This window comes from Tursiops truncatus, chromosome 2 (genome assembly GCF_011762595.2).
Source record: "Tursiops truncatus isolate mTurTru1 chromosome 2, mTurTru1.mat.Y, whole genome shotgun sequence".
NCBI classification, from domain to species: domain Eukaryota; kingdom Metazoa; phylum Chordata; class Mammalia; order Artiodactyla; family Delphinidae; genus Tursiops; species Tursiops truncatus.
The window spans coordinates 166,481,328-166,503,126 of NC_047035.1; the positions used below are offsets into that span (position 1 = coordinate 166,481,328).

General features: G+C 42.8%; 1 protein-coding gene across 1 annotated transcript in view; it reads left to right on the forward strand.

Moving 5' to 3' along the window:
• The window catches only part of GAD2 (glutamate decarboxylase 2), a 66,870-nt gene extending 49,868 nt beyond the window's left edge, over positions 1-17,002 (forward strand). Inside the window, exons 12-16 of the mRNA XM_004315833.4 lie at positions 121-199; positions 3,330-3,479; positions 9,802-9,909; positions 10,224-10,313; positions 15,832-17,002. Of these exons, the coding sequence (XP_004315881.1) occupies positions 121-199; positions 3,330-3,479; positions 9,802-9,909; positions 10,224-10,313; positions 15,832-16,005 (601 nt within the window). The 3' untranslated portion in view covers positions 16,006-17,002. The remainder of the gene's footprint in view (positions 1-120; positions 200-3,329; positions 3,480-9,801; positions 9,910-10,223; positions 10,314-15,831) is intronic.
• Positions 17,003-21,799: the final 4,797 nt, after the last annotated feature.

The window sequence follows — 21,799 nt, forward strand, 5'->3', positions numbered from 1 at the left end:
AATTAATGTCATGCTGGAGTCTGAGCAACAGTGCCAAGAACCTCGAGCTCTGTTGCCCATCACAGGGTCCTCTGTGCCCGTCATGGGTGCCACCCTCTTAACGTGATTTCTTTCCTTTAGGGCCAACTCTGTGACATGGAATCCACATAAGATGATGGGCGTCCCTTTGCAGTGCTCTGCTCTCCTGGTTAGAGAAGAGGTATGTTTCCTGACTCGTGGCCCGGTCCATAGGTGGGGTTGTATAGAGTAAATGTGTGTAGTGACAAAACCAGCATGATCTTACAGGCTGGAACAGTGAGCCGCATCCACAAAAAGGGGAGATTGTTAATTAGGATAATTGTAAGGACCTGCTTTTCTGTCCAAATATAGGATGGTTGTATTTTGACAAGACGAGACAGGCATGTTCCATGAGTGGCTAAATTGTTGTACTTGTGAAAAAGGCGTAGGACATTAGGTTGTACTCTGCAGGGTCAATAGAGAAATACCATTCAAAAAATAGTAATGGGATAGAAGAGGTGGAGCTTCAGGACGAGGCAGGTGGCAGTTCCCCGCTGTCCTTTGGTTAAACCACACCTAGAGTGGTTTGCTTAGGTTAGTGTCAAATCGTATAGGGAACCCCGTCAAGCTAGAGCTCGAACAGTGAGGAACCTTAGTTCACATGGAGGAGAGGTGGTTGAAGGAACTAAAGATGTTTCGTCTAAAAAAATTTAATGTAAAGGGCCGAGAGGAAGGCAGCCTTTGCAGCATAAATGACTCAAGTGGGAGAGATTCGTTTTTGCTTGACGCTCCCGGGAGCTGGGTTCGTAACACTGGGTAGTACAGCTTTGATGGTAAAATCCGAATTACCATGATTTGAGGTCTGACTTGGGATCAGTAAAAGGAATGCTTTTCTGAAAATTAAGCTGCCCAACCGGTAATGAATTACTTATGTAGGAATAAATTCATCATCAGGGGAGGTGACTGAATGGACATTGGGCAAACACTTATTAGTAAGAGGACAGAGAGATAGAAGGGGAAGGAATAGGAACTTCCCTGGAGGTCCAGTGGTTAAGACTCGGTGCTTCCACTGCAGGGTGCACGGGTTTGATCCCTGTTTGGGGAACTAAGATCCCGCATGCCTTGTGGTGTAGCCAAAAAAAAATAAGGGGGAGGGGAAGGAATGCTATAAGATGGTATTAAGTACTCTGTGTTAAGAGAGTTCTCGGTTTTCAAAAAGCGTGGGATATATTAGCTTAAAGTGTTAAAAACAAGTTTCATTACTTCAGGGCATATCAGAGCTTTCAGTTGCTGATATATATTATAAATATTTAAAACGAAGGTATTTATGATAGTTTCCAAAGTTTACTTGACCAGGAGAATTTCTTTGATGGCAACTGTTTCACAACCAGCAGCTATTCACGTATTTTAAATAGTTTAGGATATAATGGCTCAGAATCAGGACACTGTCTCACCTTTATGTGACTTTTACTTATCCTTTTGTACAATGAGGCTGGCGCTGTCCCACCTTCTAGAGGTCATGTGCTTTGCGTTGCTTTTCCTATCCCAGTAGAAGCTGGTCTGGTCTGTCCATGATTCTGCACTCCCTGAGTGGTCTCCCTTAGGACTGATGGCACCTAAGCACGAGCTCGCATGGCTGGGGGAAAATGGTGCTAAGTTTCTGTGACCGTGAAACAAAATACATGCACCAATTGCAATTTTCAGTCTCGTTGGTCTTCGAGTCCAATTCAATGTCATTCTACTGCTCTATTACAATTACATTGTATTGAATTTCTACTAGTCTCAAGAAAAAATTACTTGATGAATTCCACCGAATAAGAAGGCCAGACTACAAGACTGAGCCCAGTTCTGTTGTCTACCATCTGGACACTCGGTCTGGTCTTTCAGGACCTAGATCAAATTTTAGTTGCCTTCTGTTTTAGTTTGGAGAACTTTTAAAAAGGGCTCTCACTTCTAACTTCAACGAAGTGATCACAGTTTAGTCTTTTCTTCTCTTGTCGTGAGTCACGAAAGAAAAAAGTAAATGCCAGAGTTTCTGTAAAATCACAATCACACTGTAGATAAGCAAAGCGTCAAAGGCTTCCTGTGGTTCGAGACAAATTGCAGTGTGGTGAGCAGAGTAATGATGCTGTTTTAGTCAGAGAACATGATTCATTCACTGGTCTTTGGAATAGTTCAATCACTTTGCCACCCATTTTCCATAGTAAGCTCGTGGTGCAAGGGCAAATTAATGGTAATTGACAATGAAACTTTCTACTGTAACTACCATTAGCAAATGAGTATGAAAACACAGTGCTCGGGCTTCCCTGGTGGCGCAGTGGTTGAGGGTCCGCCTGCCGATGCAGGGGACACGGGTTCGTGCCCCGGTCCGGGAAGATCCCACATGCCGCAGAGCGGCTGGGCCCGTGAGCCATGGCCGCTAAGCCTGCGCGTCCGGAGCCTGTGCTCCGCAACAGGAGAGGCCATAACAGTGAGAGGCCCGCGTACCACACACACAAAAAAAACAAAAACCCACAGTGCTCAAGCTTTAACCACTCTTGAGAGAGGAGTGTGACATCTGAAAGATTCCCTGTTGAAGACCCCAGAGTAGCAATGTCTTTATTTTTTTAGATTTTAGCTTATAAAAACGATAGCAATGAACTGTCTTAAAAACTATGATATCCATAAAGAACTCAAACCCTTATAGCTAAATGATAAAGTACTTGAACTAAATATGAACGAAACAGTAGAAGAATCACACCAATAATATTTTACAAAACCCAAGAGTTTCCAAAATAGTTTGCTTACAACAAAACCAGAACATCAGGATATTCTCCCAATGAACATTATACTCTGATTGATTTTTTAAAAATAAATGCCTTCTCACTGAAATTCGCCTGACCTGGATTTACATCCCAACTGTTCCATTTCTAGGTGTAATTTACAGAGCAGCTTACATAAAGTTTTTGAGATTCAGTCTCATCTGTAAGATGGGAATTATTAATAACCAGCCACAATAAAGGGTATTGTAAATCTTAAGGAAAATAATCAACAAAATTTAAAAAAGATAAATGCCTTCTCTTAAAAAGGAGAGTAAAAGTACATATATGCCCTGTTGTTAACCTCTGGTGACAGCTGACCCTTAGCCATTTATCCTATAGACTTGACCTATCACTACAGCCCATCCTGTCGAGATATTGGCCTCATTTTTTTTTCTCATTTGATTCTTTCTCCAGGATATTCAGTGCCTCTTTCTTTTATTTTTTTTAATTAATAATTTCCATCACAATGTAAATCTAATAGAATACCTAATAAAGTCAGCAGAGTTTCCTAAGTTTTCTCTTCTCTTCTAGGGATTGATGCAGAGTTGCAACCAGATGCAGGCCTCCTACCTCTTTCAGCAAGATAAACACTACGACCTGTCCTACGACACTGGAGATAAGGCCTTACAGTGTGGACGTCACGTTGATGTTTTTAAACTCTGGCTAATGTGGAGAGCAAAGGTGAGCACGCTGGGATCGGCTGAATGTCGACTAAAAACAGACACTATATCTGGTGACCCTTATGATGACATGTTAAAAATTGATTTGCAAATTGAAAATTATTTACCCAAGATTAAGTGTCTTGAATCCTAGCTCTAGTTATCTACACGGACAAGAATATAAGAAAACCCATTGAGTGTTTTCTTTCTTTTAAACCTAATTGCTTCTGATGCTCGCTCACCTAGAACACCAGTACACGTTGCGTTATACGGCAGAACCTCTGGATCCCTAAGAAGTGCTTCATTGTTGTTCTTCTCCCAGCTCTTGTTTTTTACCCAGTGATTGATCCGTTGGGCAGGTTAAATGCAGCCTTTTTGTTTGGAGAATAAAAAGGAAAAAGAAAAAACCCAGCACGATAGTTTATTTTTGACATTTCACAGGGTAACCTCTAGTTATAAAGCTTTTTTCAAAAACTCTGGAACTACCTAGCGACCTCTTTTGGTTCAGTTTCTCTGTTTACCTCAGAATTTAATGGTAGATGATCACCCCTCTTTCAGAAATGGAACTCTGTAACTAATGGTGTGCGCCACTGGCTGGACCTAATTATAGCTTTCAAAGAGCATATGTGTGCAGTTAAATGTAAGCAGGCTGGAAGGGTCAAAGATCCTATTTTTCATTTTGGCCAGATTCCTAACTTACATGTCACAAATCAGTGACCTTCCACCTGGTTTCATTAATCTCCCATGGGAGGCAACGGCCAAAGCCAGCGGGGACACTGGAAAAACCCAACTGCTAGAAAAATCCAACTGCTAACATAGTACGTGAGAGAAACCTGACAAAGGGAGAGATGAGAGGGAAGCTGGCATGCCCTGAGGTCCTGTGTGTTTGGGAAATGGTCCACAAATTTGGCTCTCAGCTTTCTAAGTAGCCTACACAAAGAGGTAACAGGTTCAGCACCATAGGAACAAGCAAATAACTTGGTCTGCTGCATGAGACCACCGAATGGGTCCTTCCTCAGGTCTGTGTAAAGAGGTATGGCCCACGTCCACAGCACCCAGTCCATATGCCGGTGTTTATAAAAGTGTTCAAAGCAAACTGAATCGACTCAAACAGTTCAGAGAGGCGGGTGGCTAACAAGAAAAAGAGGGGGCTTGGGAGTGAAACAATGCAGTCAGCAACTGTCTTATGGAATCTTCTTTAAACCCATCCTGGAAAAGGGCAGTTTAACTAGAAAGACTGTCTTAAAAACTATGATATGGACACACGCCTTTTGCTCAATGCACAAATAACTCTTAGATGGTTTCCGAGGATGGCTAGACTACATGGTCTTCAAACAAGCCTCCATGATGGTATTTGCCCCGGCTGAGTTTTCTCTAAGTATTGCTAAGGATCAGACAGCTACCTGGAGTGAGGCCCAAGGTGAGTTACTGCCCCACAAAGGTGGGTGATGAGTGAGGTCAAATCCCTTGAGCTGGGCAGGGGACCCCTTCCCTTTCCTCTTTTGAAAGTTGAGAGCCTGACAAGGATAGGTATCTGGTCCCCACCGCCCAAGGCAAGACTCATGCGGTAAGCAATAACACTTTCATTTGGCAAAAATAAATCAATCGAGAACGTAGATTATTGGTGTACTCTCAGGCTGGTTTTTTTTGTTTGTTTGTTTTTTGTTTTTTTTGCGGTACGCGGGCCTCTCACTGCTGTGGCCTCTGCCGTCGTGGAGCACAGGCTCCGGACGCGCAGGCTCAGCGGCCATGGCTCACAGGCCCAGCCGCTCCGCGGCATGTGGGATCTTCCCGGACCGGGGCACGAACCCGTGTCCCCTGCATCAGCAGGCGGACTCCCAACCACTGCGCCACCAGGGAAGCCCTCTCAGGCGGTTTTAAAACGAGCCGGTTTTTCATTTCATTGATTTGTGGGAATTGTAAAATGACAAAGGTAGACATCAGCTAGTACGTTGAAGCGAGCTTGGTCTCTAAACATTGTCCAGTATCACTCTTTTTGTCTCTTGTTCCCCTGGTGTTTTTATTAAAATGATGATCATTAGCTATATTTATACAAAAATGTTTCTGACACTGTTCATCGGTTCCTGCTGCTGCTTTTCCATCGGAAACCTCCCTGCCAGTGTGGTGCAGCCGGCTGGTTCTCAGAGAAATCACTCGGAGGACGTCAGGTGTGAATTAAACAGCAGGACCAAATGAAGCTTGAAATAAAGGCAAAGCATCCAGTTTCTAAAGGGCTGAAATACAGGCACCAGAAGAGGGGGTAACGAGAGAGAGAGAAAGAGAAAAATCACAGTGGCTACGTAACTTATGGACACATTTTTTTTTTTTGCATGGAAAAATAGTTTAATATTATACATTATCATCATCCAGAATTTAAAATATTTTAAAGTAATTATTTCATGTACATCATGTTTGTATAAAGGAATAATTCATTTTCTAACATTCATATATAAGGTGTGAACAAAAATGAAGACACACTGATAACTTGGTAATTAATGAAAGTCAACACATTATTTATGCTTAAAATGCAGAAATAGATGACAGTGAAGAATTACAAGTGAGAATTTGAGTTACTTAGAAGACGTCGACACATATTTTTTTAATTCCTTATGCAAACCCTTAAGTGTCTAGACAGCTAAACGGGAAAAACGTTCATTGTCTTTCAACTTAAAGCTGCCTTTTTAAAAAATGAAGTGATAATAATTATTAAAGTAATAAGCTCAGCCCTACAGTCCACATCAAGGGTGAGGATAATTACAATCCAACACCCCTAACCCTGTAGTAATGCCAGACAGGGCAGGAGAAGTACCCACTCCTAAGGAGAGCCGTAAGAGAGTTGGCCATGTCATTCTATTTTGCATCTGCCAAAGCAGTACAGTAAGTTCTCTACATACGAACCTTCAAGGTGCAAACTTTCAAAGATGCGAATGTGCCTTCACATGTCCAATCACGTAAGTTAGTTCACGTGTCTGGTGTACCTTGTCACGTGCGTGAATCCTCTACAAGTGGTTGTGCTTTTGTGTACTTTACTGTACAGTACTATTTTCTGTGTTTGTTTCTTATGTATTATTTGTTAAAAGTATTATAAACCTTTTACAGTACAGTAGTACTATATAGCCGATTGAGTTAGTTGGGTACCCAGGCTAACCTTGTTGGACTTATGGACAGATTGGACTTATGAATGCACTCTCGGAACAGAACGTGTTCGCTTCTAGGGGACTTGCTGTAATGAGGAGGAATGCGGCATTAATCAGCAAACCCTCTGTTATCAGATACACCTGGAGGATACAATGTTCCAGTGAATCCGCATTTTCTCCTTAGTAAGATAAACCACATGAAAAATATTGACCTAAGTATAAATTACAGTTCTTTCACCGGTTGATAGAAAACGGAGCTAAATGCACCGAAGACGGCCGTCATGTTAAATCCAAGACAACTTGACTGGAGCAGATTAATGCAAAAAAGAAAATATTGAGCCTCCTGATGTGGGATGCTAGTAGGTGTTCTGGATGATTTGTAAGCCTTGCACTGGCAAAGACACTGTGTCTGCCCTCAACTCTGTTCTTATAGGGTAGACCGTTTATTTTGTCTGAATTTTATTAGAGAATCCTAGGACTTTAACCTCAGTGGTTAAAACTCATGGGTAGACATAAAAAAAACCCCAAAAAATCTTAAAAGGAGTTGCCTTTTTTAGGCCTGCAGTGATGGCTTAATATGTAACTATTGAGTTTTTTCCGTAAATCTTCGTGTTTGTATATGATTATGCAAATTGTCAGATTTCCTTATAGTTTTCTATGATTGGCCTCTGTAATTAAAATGTAGATAACAGAGGGGTTGGCAAATGGCTGAGGGAAAAAAAATAACAGGAGAAAACTATTAAGGGGAATGCCTGGCACTCTTTGCTGAGTGACTGAACGTTCCCTTTCTCTCTAAGATATTAATTTATTTTAATAAGCAGATACTGAGCATCTGTTACTGTGCCTGGCGCTGAATGGGCCCGGGGGCTGCAGTTCTCCAGGCAGGAAAGAGAAGCGCTCCAATGACCATCACAAAGGACAGAACACAACTGGTTATAAAGGAAACACAGACACACCTTGAAGAGTTAAAGAAGGGAGAGTTCAGTCCTAGGTTGGAAGCCAAGAACGATTTATCAAGAGGTGATCTTCGAGATGGGTCATGAGCAGGATGGTAGAATAACTAGGATTTTGACCAGCAGAGCTGGGAAAAGGACATCCCAGGAGGAAGGTCAGGCAGGGGCTAAAGGGCGTATTTTGAGCTAGCAGGGAGTCTCAGTTGCCTGAAGGAAAATTAGGGTGCTGCCATCCAGATGAGAAGTGAGAGGGCCTGAGTGGGCGCCTCTAAACCCATCCTGGGTGTGTGGGGGTGAGGGATAAGACAAGACATCTTTCTCCCAAAGCTCCTTCAGTGTAGCCTGATGCTGGGATCCAGCCTTCCACCCACAAGTGCTCCTCTGAAGCTTCAGCTTCCGTCACAGCGACTCAGGTCACGGCGATGTGATGCCTGATAAGGTTTTATATGTGTCTTTGTCATTTTCATAAGAAGAGCTGTGTGGTATATAATGATTCAACAAGCATTTGATAAACGAATGAATTTTGGAGAATCTCCTAAAAACCTGCAAAACCTTGAAAATAAAATATAGATCTTTTCCCCATAAATACCCCATTTGAAAGGAGGAGCCCCAGGCTTCAAAGGGCACGTCGGAGCTCCTGCGTCGCTCCCCCTGTACCTCTTTAGCCTTCGTCTGAGGGGGCAGTCAGAGTACGCCTGAGCGTCTCCAGAGTGAAGTCCCAGACTAGCAAAGGCTGGAGGGCTCCCCTCCCGTCCGTGGTAACCCCACTCCCTTTGCAATACGATCACACTCATTTTCAGAGTGTTCATTTCACCTTGCTACGTCTCTGGGTGGGAAATCAGACAGGCACCGTCATTCCCATGTGACCAGAGAGGTTAGCCAAGGCCATATGGTTGGACAAGGTCAGAGTCATACTGGTCCTGGACATAAACTGGATCAGGTCCATGCGAGATGAAATCCAACTCTAGGCTGGTCCAAAGGATCCAGTTTGGAGAACAATCAACTCCCCTCCCTCTTACCTAAGGTCCATCCCAAGTGGACCCAAACTGCCAGGTCGGCCCAAACCAATCCTAAATCCTTGGCACTCACAGACTCATGGAGCGCAGGGGTGCTGGCCTGAACGGTCAGGCATCAGCTGGGTCCTTGGAGTCAACAGGAACCAGTCAGCAAGGGTGGCGGTCTCCAAAGAAATGAATTTCTGAACGCATCAGACCTCTTTAATGCAGCTTGTTCTTAAACACGTTTCAGAGGTTACAAGTCACTGGCTCTGCCAGACCCCCCTTTGGCTGGGACGATGGGACTGTGTTACCAGGAAAGTGGGCCCATCTTATCTGTGTTACAATTGCTTCCTCTAGACGCCAGCTTGGATTAGTCACTGGTAGGCCTGTTCTAAGCTCCTGGGATGAGCATTAGCTGTTTCTCTAAGCTTCCCCTGAGCACTCCACAAATACCAAAGGAGTTAGGCGTAAAGCCGTGTTGAAAAGTAATCCCCTAGTGTGTCCTGTTGTCAGTTAAATAGTTCCAGTCCAAGGCTGTTGTGTTGTTTTTCCCAAGTCCAGATCCTGGGCTTCCAAGAGCTGGAAACTAAAAGACCTCTGTGATAATGTTCACCCATTACAGACAGATGGGCCATTTATCCCCAAAGGAGAAATCTAACAAGCTTTGCAGAATGACGGGCTAACAAAGGTCTGTGTGCCCCTCAAGAGACTGTCATCCGTTCGTCCAACAGATACTCATTGAGCACCTACCCTATTCGTTCTATAATGGGGGTACACTGGTGAACAGAAGTGGGGTCTGGAAATGACAAATTTACCTGATGGGCAGGGACTAAGCAGGCATCCTGGCGGTGGGATGTGTCTCTGACGACGCTTCTTATCCACAAGAAAAGGATAGCCAGCCCTCCGGTCATTAATGACTTCCATAATGACTCCTCTGAGCGGCAGAGGCAAATTTTCCCCTCGAGTGATCAAAATAATTGCCTGGGGAATGGAGGCTCGGAAAGAAAGGGATTGTGCCATGGAGAGCGGTGAGCGAAAGGGAACAAAAGCACCTGACGGGGAGAGCATTAGAGGAGAGATCATTGCCAGGAAGGCCTCTAGTAACACGGTCTTATGTCAGGAAAGTGCTGGCGCAGAGCTGAGACCGAAGGGGCAGAAAGGCCACCAGTGTCCAGAGAGATTCGTCCCCGCATCTCACCTGAGAGCTCGCCCACCTTTCTCAGCCTGCTAAGCCTTCTTCTTCTTCTCTCACGTAGGGGACCACTGGGTTTGAAGCACATATTGATAAGTGTTTGGAGCTGGCGGAGTATTTATACAATATCATCAAAAACCGAGAAGGTTATGAAATGGTGTTTGATGGAAAGGTATGTATTCTGATTTCTACAATCCTCCAAAGTTTAGCCCATTCCAATTCTTATCACTAGTATTTTTTGATGTTAAGAATGTACTGTCCACGTAAGTGGGACCATTACAAGGGAGAAGCAGGGGTGAGAGGGTAAAAATCAAAGTCACAAAAAATAACTCTGTATAATGGTGTGAAAATCAGGCACTCCAAAGGTGATTACAAATGTGAAAAGCAGGATTGTATCCGGAAGCTGCAGAATAGATTTGAAATGTCCTTGGAATTTTCAAACTTGCCAGTTTGGGCTGAGCGTGAATCTTACTTTCCTTTTCGTAGCCTCAGCACACAAACGTCTGCTTCTGGTATGTACCTCCGAGTTTGCGTGTTCTAGACAACAATGAAGAGAGAATGAGCCGCCTCTCTAAGGTAAGGACGCGAGCTCCTCTGATCTGTACCTCGGTGTATGTAATAGACCTTTAACGTGCATGTCATCCTTATGACAGATGTGCATGTCATCCTTATGACAGATGTGCACGTCTTTAGGAGAAATCATCCTCAGCTTTAGTCAATTCAGTAATTCAGAATTAGAAATGAAAACATTAGAACACATAAAATATTAAGGTTAACTTTTGTTCGCTTGTGTCAATAGTTTTTCAGAGTTTCAGAAAAGTTTCTTACTAAGTGCGAAACCCTTAAAACACAATGTCCAGGGACCAGTAAGATCTACACACACTCACACGCACACACACGCACACACACACACACGCACACACAATCCCAGAGGGAAAAGCGCTAAGGTGAAATAAATCATCTGCACTGTCCAATATGGTAGAATAGCTACATGTAGTTATTTAAATCTAAATCAATTAAAATTAAATTCAACTCAAAATTCACTTCTCAGTCACATTAGACGCATTTTAACTTGTGACTCGAGACTAATATATCAGATTGTGCAGACAGAAAACATCTGTGTGGTTACATAAAGCTCTCTTGGTCAGTACTGACATAGACCCAAAATGGGAGGAAATGTGGAGTCTTCTGGGCCACAGGAGAAGTTAAATTCTGGACCTAACAAGGCAATGGAATTACTCTTTGTGGCCTCTTGCCCACTACAGGGCTCAGCATACAATAGGCACTGAGAAATATTTGTTGAACTAACGTGCCATTTACATATTCCAGAATAGGGAAGGGAAACACACTTAGGAAACCTACTAGTGGATCACAGACGTCTTCCCAGTGCACACTTTGGCTTGAAGACAGACATATAGGTAACAAATGGTTATCACTAAAACGAGCCCAGCCACAGCTTCCTGAGGGAGGGAAAGACGAGAATCTGGTTGGTGCATTTTCTGCTCCAGTCAGAACTGTGAGTGTGCAGATGGCCCACTGCCACTGAGGCAAAGTGGACACAGAAGGCCAGGGGCACCATGGGGACAGGACCACCATGGGGACGGGACCACATACAAACGCATTAGACCAAGGCAGGAGGCAAGGAGATGTCCTGCAGGTGTTCATCAGACAAGAGTCCCAGGCGGCATACAGTAAGTTCCCTACACACGAACCTTCAAGTTGTGAACTTTCAAAGATGCGAACGTGCATTCCATCGTCAGGTTTGAGTGAAATTGCAGCTTGCCCTCCGTCTCCTATTGCTAACGATCCTTCAGCTCTACCATCTCCCACCTCCTCTCCCTCCTCCAGTCAGTAACTCTTCTTGCCTGTTCACTCAGTGCCAGCCCCTGTATGCCAGCTCTTGTACGGTACTACTATACTTTTCAAGGTACTATACTGTAAGATTAAACATGTTTTCTTTATTTTTTGTGTTTGTTTTTTATGTATTATTTGTATGAAAATTGTTATAAACCTATTACAGTACAGTACTATATAGCTAATTGTGTTAGTTGGGTACCTAGGCTAACCTTGCTGGACTTACGAACAAATTGGACTTACAAATGTGGTCTCGGAATGGCACTCGTTCGTATGTAGGGGACTTACTGTGTTGGTCACCTCTTGTATTTCTGGTTCTTTTTCTTCTTCATCATCTTCTTGAATTTTAATTTTTATTATATTTGATCATTATCTGCATCTCTTCTATCAGATTTTATAGTCCTATACTGACTGATGGCCTTTCAGAAGGTCAACAGTAGATTTAAAAGTACATTGGTAAGGAGAGAAAAGATAGGGGTAGGGAAGTAAAGAAGTACTAACTACTATGTATAAAATAATAAGCTACAAGGATATATTGTACAGCACAGGGAATAGAGCCGATATTTTATAATAACTATAAATGGAGTATAACCTTTAAAAATTGTGAATCACTGAAACATATTATAAATCAACTATACCTCAATAAAAAATACTAATAAACAATAATAAAAGTTTATAGAAAGTATTACAAAAAGTACATTAGTAGGGCTTCCCTGGTGGTGCAGTGGATGAGAGTCCGCCTGCCGATGCAGGGGACACGGGTTCGTGCCCCGGTCCAGGAAGATCCCACATGCCGCGGAGTGGCTGGGCCCGTGAGCCATGGCCACTGAGCCTGCGCGTCCGGAGCCTGTGCTCTGCAGCGGGAGAGGCCACAACAGTGAGAGGCCCGCGTACGGCAAAAAAAAAAAAAAAAAAAAAGTACATTGTAAAGAAGTAGATAGGCCTCATATATAAAGTGACTTTTTTAAAGCCTATGTTATTAAATGTAATGGGAAATTTAATTGGTGAGACTTTAATGTTTTCAAATATCTTATTTATGGTTATTCTGCTTTTTGATTTTTCAAAATTTCTCTCAGCCTTCCACGATGTAAAAACAAAAAGGTTTTGTAACACATAGTGAGAAATACATTTCTGTGATATCTTTGTGAGATTATTTCATGATGCTTTAATCTGAGCCCTCTTTGGAGGAAACAAATGTGGATTTAAATTATGGAAGAGTTCCCTGGTTATTATTTTCTAAAGGATTGAAAAAGCTAATGGCACAAAGGATACAATGGTACCCTAAAACTCTTAAGGCATCCCCCAAAGAGCTCTTGTTGATTGAGCCTTCAGTGAATTCTTCAACACACAGCCCCCTTTTTCCTAACTGACTTCCTTTATTCAGCAAAACCAAGAATGTGACCCCCAAAAAAGAGTCTAGAAAAAAATTAAAATGCTACATACTCGTCAGAAAAGTCAGATTCTTATTTTCCTTCTTAACTTGTAGTTAGTGATCGTGCAGTGAAGTAGATGTTCCGTGTTCCTGCTAATTTGAGTTCGGCAGCATTTTCTGGAAGCAACCAGAAGCCATATGTATTTAGATGGCTGTGATTTCTGCCAACCCAGCTAGCTTTAGGAACTGGGGGGGGCGGGGAGGTTCAATCTTACTTTCTGCCAAAACCTGTTTGGGATGATGGCTGTTACCGTCAGTCTTTTGACTTCTGATCTGCATTTATTTCAAAAATTGGTGTTGAATGTCCTTAATAATTAATCCCATTCCTGTGTATTCTTACTTGGATTGCCTATGAAAACGAAACCAGAATTTAATTCACTGAGTAAAGCATTATCACTGTTTTGTCATGCTAAAGAGCAAGCATGATTTATTGCACAAATAAAACTAAGGAACAGTTATGTGACCTTTTTCCTCAAATTCCTGCAGACGCATGGATTTGGAATTCTTTTTCTAATCTGGGATTTCTCTTCCCAGGAACACACTGACTTGCCACGCCTCACAGCACAAAGTGATACATTTCATGTCCTTAGGCTACATTATTCTAGTAGATCCATTTTCAGAACTTAATCCCAGTCTTGAAATATTTAAATTCTTTTTTATATTTATTCCCCGGCATGAGCCTGACGCCCTGCATACATCGTTAATCCTTTGGGTGAAAGAGGATCAACCCAACAGGAGCATTCCTCCTTACATTACCTCCTTGTGGAGTAAGGAAGGAGCAGAAGGGGATGTAAGAATGTGTTCATCTAGAATCAGAAAACCTCAATGCTGGAATCATCATCCACATTCATTTTTAGGTGAGGAAAGTAGGTTCAGGATGTGAAGTGAAGGTGAAGTGAACGTGAAGGTCAGGTCTGGCTTTGGCTCTGGCTTTCATAACTAACAAATAATTGGGCCTGATGGGGAACCATGTTGATTTTTCACACTGAGTACTTTGAGGATTAAAACCTCATTGCAAACCAATGATTATCTAAGTGTTGATATTCAAAAGTCACATGTTTATAACACCATTCTATTTGAATCTATCCTTCATTGAAAATGAATACAACTGTGATAGAAGGCATAGTTCCCATATTGAACTGAGTTGCTGACTATGAATATCTAACATAAGTCTAAAGCTTCCCTCACATGTACATTCCTGGTTAGGTATTTGCAGCAACGAACCTAAAAGATCAATGTTATATTTACAGACTCCAGTGGTGAAATATGTGGACAGATCCTGCATACAGTTGGACATAATTTAAAATGTATGCCTCATCCTAGGAGCTCTTCCTCTTATGCCACTTTTTATAGTCAATAAGGACTCAGGGAGCCCTCCATGTGCACACAGTGCTGTGCTGATAAAAGAAGTGAAGGACACTGTCCCTGCCTTCCAGGAGCTTACAGTTGAAGTACAAAGATGAAGTGTATTTTCTTATAACTGAGGGGATGATAGGAAATTAGAATATAGACAGAATCTGTGGATAAGGATCTTGTACTTACAACTTAGAGAAAATATGCTAATGGACTGCAGAAGTCAGGAAAGTCTTCCTAGTGGGTGTAGGACTGTGGTGGAGCCTTGGAATCTGCATAGGATACAAACTGGAAGTGAAAAGGAGTTCTAAGCAAATAGAACAAGTGTGACATGGTGAGACTGAGGATCGGTGTGAAGGGGTAAAAATATGTGTGGTACATCCAAGGGCTATTGAATAAGTAGGTCTTGTCAGAGCTGCAGATTCATTTGGGTGGGCACTGGATGAGTCTTCAGAGCTGGTGACAAAAGGCATTTGTGCTGAACTGGAGTTTGAACTTAAATTCATATACAATAGAGGACCAAGGGCTGTAACCATCCATCTGGCATAAATGTGGTAAAATCGTGTCTGTGATCTGCTTCTGTAATGTTAAATCCTTCTGGGTGCAGCTTTTTGCCTCAGCTGATTCTTCATGATTATTAGGTAATATATTTCAAAACATTTTATAAACTGAGTTAATGCAAAAGGAGAATAAAAAGAAACTAGGAAGCTTTAGGGTCTCAAGAAGGAAAATAGCGTTAGGATCTCAAAAGTCTGCTTATTTTCACACATCACTTGATAGTGAGCCTTACATCTTGGTAAGATGAACCATGTGAAGTCTGTGAACCATGTGTTACTTCCAATGAGGGGGAAAAAAACCCATCCCCCAAATGTTGTATTGCCAAGTTCTTTAGCCTTGGAACCAACATCAGATTCTTCTTGGTCTCCCAAAACACTAAGTAGAAAGTCAAGATGTCAAGCGCCTAAGAAACAAAAAAACAAAAAAAACTAGGGCTTCCCTGGTGGCGCAGTGGTTGAGAGTCCGCCTGCCGATGCAGGGGACACGGGTTCGTGCCCCGGTCCGGGAAGATCCCACATGCCGCGGAGCGGCTGCGCCCGTGAGCCATGGCCGCTGAGCCTGTGCGTCCAGAGCCTGTGCTCTGCAACGGGAGAGGCCACAACAGTGAGAGGCCCGCGTACCGCAAAAAAAAAAACAAACAAAAAAAAACAGATGTCAAGCTCCTGATGATAGCCTACCACTGATTATTCCTTTTAGCACCTTCGAGATCTTGAAGGTGTTACACTGCTCCAGCCCTCTGATCCCAAGAAAAGTGAGAGGCAGTTCCTTCAAGGGATGACAAATATGGTTCTGACTGTTCAGTTAAAAACTAAAAGCGCTACTTGGTATTGGGTTCTTTCATGAAAGGAAGAGTCCCCGGGAGAAACAGTCACCGTCGTGGTCTGGTCTCTTCCGCAGGTGGCTCCAGTGATTAAAGCCAGAATGATGGAGTATGGGACCACAATGGTGAGCTACCAGCCCTTGGGAGACAAGGTCAATTTCTTCCGCGTGGTCATCTCAAACCCCGCAGCAACTCACCAAGACATTGACTTCCTGATTGAAGAAATAGAACGCCTTGGACAAGATTTATAATAACCTAGCTCACTAAGCTGTTTCAATTCTCTAGGTAGACAATTAAGTTGTCACACACTGTGTAAATGTACTTGTAGTTTGTTCCAAAGTAAATCTATTTCTGTATTGTGGTGTCAAAGTAGAGTACAGTTTAAAAATCAAAAACAAACATTGCTCCTTTTAAAAATCCTTTCTTAAGTTTAGAATACCTCTCTAATAATTAGTGACAAAAGGCTGTGTTCTAATCACTAAGGAAAAGCTTAAAATTGTTACAAATACTTCCCTTACTTTTAATATAGTGTGCAAATCAAACTTTATTTTCACTTCAGAGTAGTAGGGTTGAATAGTGCCAAATTGCCCCTGAATCATAAAAGGTTCTCTGGGGTGCAGTGAAAAGGATAAAGTAAATATAAAATGTATGCTGACAATAAAAAAACTCTTGCCTTTTTCATAGTATTAGAAAAAAAAATTCTAATTTACCTATAGCAACATTTCAAATATATTTAAATACATATAATTTTACAAAAGGAAAATATATATATTAAAAAGAAATCCTATTTTGTAACATATAGATTTTTATTTTATATGGGTTATACAAACTGCAGGGGCAGATATTAAAAACTCAGCCAGATTTTTTTTTTTCTCTTTCTTTTAACGGAGGCACAATAAAACACTTAGCAAAGTTATTTTGAAACATAGGCCCACAAAATTCTTAAAAGGTATGATGCCTTCTTTCTGTTCATTTTATGACTTATCACATCTCTAAAGTTAGTATTACAAAACAGACACAAAAGGATACTGCAAGTTCTTTAAAATGATTGGTTAGCTCGACAGTAAGACTTACTTCCCATTTAAGTTTTCCATCCATTGGACCTTAGTAGACCCGCTCAGTAGGCATGACAGCCGTGCTTCATCTTAGACTAAATTAGGGTCATCGTCTCTATTCTGCTTTCCAGTTCAGCCTGTTTAGAACAGAAGGTTGATGCTGGTTCTTGAGATATCTTCCCAAACAGTATTCTTTTATTAAGTCATTTGGATTCATTAGAGAAAATAAAAATAAAATCTAATCAGCCCGAGCAGAGGAATGAAACACACTCCAGATGTGGTGAGCCCAGAAAATTAAACTTGGCCTTAGATCTCTGTGTGAGAATAATGATGTCATCCTGAATGCCACAGTGTCCCTGCCCAGGAAGGAGTCGTTCCCCTCCCGGGTCACTGCTCTTTCCCATTCACTCCCCATTCCGACCCACAAAAGTCTCTCCTGCTAAGCTCCCCATGACTGGCATTCCCAATAATTAATTTCTACTCCATTAGTGGTTATTTACCTCTCAGGAAATGAGCTCCTCACCTAGAATTTGGAGACAGCCTCTTAAGACCTTCTTTTATCATCTGTCTCCCATCAAGACCCAAAGTGACCAGACTATGTAGAGATCATATGCTCCTTAGAATTCAAAATAATATTTTAAAAGCATCCTTCTGCCCCTGCAAACCTGATGGAGAGACATGAGCTAACGAGAGCTCCCATAGATATTTATGGGGCACAGACTGTCAGAGTCAGAGAGGTAGTGGACCCATATGTGCAGACTGCGGACGCACATTTAGGAACATTCATCCTTTCTGTGTGCCCCAGTCAGAGCAGTGGTCAGGAAGATGGTAGGTGTATGAGGGAGGAAAGAGGACCCCATCCTTCGTCAAAGAGAAAAGGCCTCTAATATGACCACGGGATCCAACCACCTGAAAGCTTCCTGAGCTTGCCCCTACATTCCCTCTCCCAGGTTACATATGAAAACGTTGATATTTGAGATGAACATGGCTTTGGGCCCTCTCTGTGTAGGAAGCAAATGGATTCCCTATGACTATTAGAAGAAAAAGCTTTATCTGTGCCCCAGAATTTCATGAAGGAACAAGGCTCCTATTCTAGGCTGGGTCTAATGACCAAGCATTCCTCTCCTTTCTAGAAATTAGCTGTTGAGAATAAGCACACAACTGCCCACCTACTGTGAGCCTCAGGCCACAGACCCCATCTCAGAGGCAGAGACACTAATTATCAAACCCGCCATCCTGCTTGGAGGAGACGGTGAAGCCCAGTGCCCTGATCTGGACAGATCCCTCTCTACTCCAGGATGCTTCTATCTAGGGTTGTAGATTCTCTATCAGAAGCGGCTGCTTTTTCACTTGATGGTATGACAGAACTTAAAGGAGGAACATTTGTGCCTGTGTTTGAAGTTCCAGCAAATGAGTTTTTACCCAGAGCTTGTTTCCCCGACCCCCTGCCCCTTCCAGGTTCGTCCCCAAGTTTGCTGGGAGCCTTCCTCAATCCTATGCAGTGAAAAGCTACCAGCCATAGCCCAGGGAAGGAGGTAAATAAAAGCCTGATAAGTCCCGGTAGCTTAATAAATATTCTTTAAAGTAAGTTTGTAATCTACTCAAGACAAAGGGAGGGAGGAAAGAAGGAAGGAAGGACAGAAGGAAGGAAGGAAGGACGGAAGGAAGGGAGATTGTTTTGAACTTCAGCCAAATTCCCAGCGCCAGAGGCCTTTATGTGGGACCATATTCTTTACAAATATTAGAAGAGTTTGGCTTTAGCTTTATTCACAATTGACATGGCCGTTTTCATTCAGGTAGCAACATTGTGTTTATTATTTTTAAATACTTGGAAAAAAAAGTGTGGTATGTCTCCATCGGAGACACATAAATGGTATTGACTTCCTGAACTGTCTCAAGGACGTGAGGAAAGAAAAGGAAATCAGTTGTGTGTGTAACTGTGTTGCCTTTATTATACTGCTAGTACTGTCTCGTCACCTCAGATGGGGTTGTGCACTTTAGATCTGAACTTACAGTGTTGCAAATCAACATGTTTTGCTGTAAAAGCTTGTGCAATATATTATTGATGTGTCTTTTCCCGTGTGGTAGCCGTACTGATTTTCTGAGAACCATGTTCGCATCTGTGCCCATAACCCTCTCACCCGCCCTCTCTCTGCTAAAAGTGTGCCCTGCACCTCAGCTCTCACAGGGAATACCCTCGGCTCCGCTCGCTGCTGAGAAATCTCCTTTGAGAACTGTGGGATTTCACAAAATGCAAGGAGGATGCTACTTCAGTGTCTCCAAGAACAGAGGAAACCAGTATGGAGGGTCACAAACAGCCTACGTTGCAGGCGCTGTCCCTGCTAAGATTGGGAGGAGGTGCTACTCCTCAGAATACGGACCAAGAAAGCACGGGTGTAAATATAGCAGCAGGACAAGGAACTCAGGAACCTAACAGCGGGTATCATCTTGCACGTGCCCTCCTGTCTTCAAATGCTAAGTGCAAATGCTGTGTATTGATTAGTTACCTGTGCCAAAGTCCTGTCCCCAGTCAGTGTTTCCAAAGGACATTGACATCTCCCCAGCATCGCTCCGTTAAGGACAGAAATCAATAAAAACTATAAACACATGGCAACCTGTTCTTCTTACCAAATATAAACTTGTGTATGATCAAAGTATTTTATGTGTTGTTTCTCTAAATCCAAATAAATGTGTAAACGTGGACGTATCTCAGGCTCTGGATGTGTATTTCCGGCTTTGCAGGCCGTGTGAGGGGCTCATTTCTAGGGAATTGCCTGTATCAAAGGCCCTTCACTTGTCACAGACTCAGAGCATCTCTGCTGGGAAAAAATCTCTTACTCCCACAGTCGCTTCTGCAGGATATTGCTTGACCACTCTGATTTCTCCTTCAGTCAGACCCAGTCTTTAACAAAAAATGTATGTATTATGGGAAATTTCACGTACACACAGAAGTGGGAAAAATAAGTATAATAACCTCCCACGAAGGCTTCACCCAGCTTCAAAAGTCACTAATTCGGAGCCTGAATCTTGTTTCATCCATCCTTCCCCCCAATCGTGTCCTCCCAACACCAAATAATTTTCATGTGAATCCGTAAAAGATAAAGAATCCTTTTTAACAAGTCCTCAATACAATGATCCCAACTAAAATGATAATAGTAATGCCATAATGATATCAAATATCTCATTGCCTGGATTCTCAGATCTAAAGCAAAACCCATGGACCATGGCCTGTGCCCAGGAAGCCCAATGAGGCCCCCATGAATTTCAGGACAGCTGGGACCTAACTGTACGCAACGCCAGTGCTCAATGCAACACCGTATAACGTACGTGCGGGCTATGCGTGGGCTGTTGTGTATCTTCCATTGTGTCGAGGTTATTGCTGGACCTCTTTGGGTTGTGATTCTGGGAGGTATCACGTGTCTGGGGGCTTTCCTCCCGTGCTTTTAGAGGTTAAGAAATGCAGGCAGGTTAAAAGCTATAACGTCACGAGGATTTAACTGGTGGAATGTATCCTGATTTGCCTTATCAGGTCCAGGCTGCCCTATGGGCTTGAGATGCCCTTAAAGGTATTATTCTGGAGTGAAGAGATAGTATTGATACTTCAAGCAGACAAATGGAGGGGAGGGGGAGGGCATAAGAGATGAAGTTTCTGGAAATTTTCAATATTGCTTATAGGGGAACCGGTGGACACCAGCCAAATATAGAGGGAACACCTCGACATTCGTGCCTTGGTTTCCATTGTTCCCTCAGGCTGGGAAGAATCTCCCGAAACTCCTCGCATCTTCACGGACGTTGTTATAACAGTAATCTTCACAGATTCTTGTGCGGCTTAAATAAAATGTTAGCAGTTTGTGTGGTGCTTTGTACCCAATAGCGTGCAACAAATCTCGTTATTGTACTAACGCTGGTAATTGTACGTGAATTCTGTAAACCAGCTCTTGCTGTCTCCTTCGGTGCTCAGCGACCTCTGAATTCCCTACTTTCTCTTGGGCAGCAGTATTCGTACGTAACAGGTTGAGGCTGGAAACGTCCTCTCCTGCATTTTCCTCTGCTTGCCCAATGTTGATCATAGGCAGAGTCTGTTTCTTATGCTTCTGTGTCATCACCCTTCCTTCCTGGCCGCCCTCTAACCACACACATGCCCTGACAAGACTCTCCGATCTCTGGTGCTCTCCTACAGGTGGAAGGCACTCCATCCATACCGTCACCGGCTCTGCCCCTGGTGTGGGACCTGTTCTCCGCCAAGCCCATTTCCCCAGCTGAGAAATGAGGTGGGACCACTTGATCGCCAAAGGAAAGATGTAGGTGGAAGGTGGTTTAAGATGACAGGTTTATAAACCTGGAAGGGTCCTTAGATGCATTAATTAATTCAGCTAACCTTTACTGACAGGCTACCATGTGCCAGATGTTTTCATATATTAATCCAGCGCCTTTATTTTATGAGTGGGACAAAGGAAGCTCAGAGAAGTATAGCCATTATCTAAAGTCAAACTGAATTCATAGCACAAACAGCACTTATATATACATCATGTATCTAATATAAGACATATACACACCCACATACACACATATAACCACACAGATCGAAGTGTGTGCACACACACATACACACACACACACATCCATTATAATTTAATGGACTTGGTGGTCCAACAATAAAATTCTAATTTATTTCGGTTATTGACACAAAACAAAAGCAAACACCAGCTCAGTGTTCAAGTTTAAGGAGAACTGGAGGGGCCGAGTCCCTTCAACACCAATAGTGGTGCTACAGAAGCATCTTGTGAATACTTGGTTGGCTAACAGGCATACCTGCTGAATTCCACCATGAAATGGAGGAAAGGCCAGGGCGGGGAGGCTGGGAGGCCCTAGGGAGTAACTCTGTGCTCCTGTCACCACCTTTTCAGCTTGCCATTCATTCTGCAACCTGTTCTTCCAGCCCCCAAGGGATTGGTACACTAGCGATGTCCCAGGAAAATGTCAAATAAAA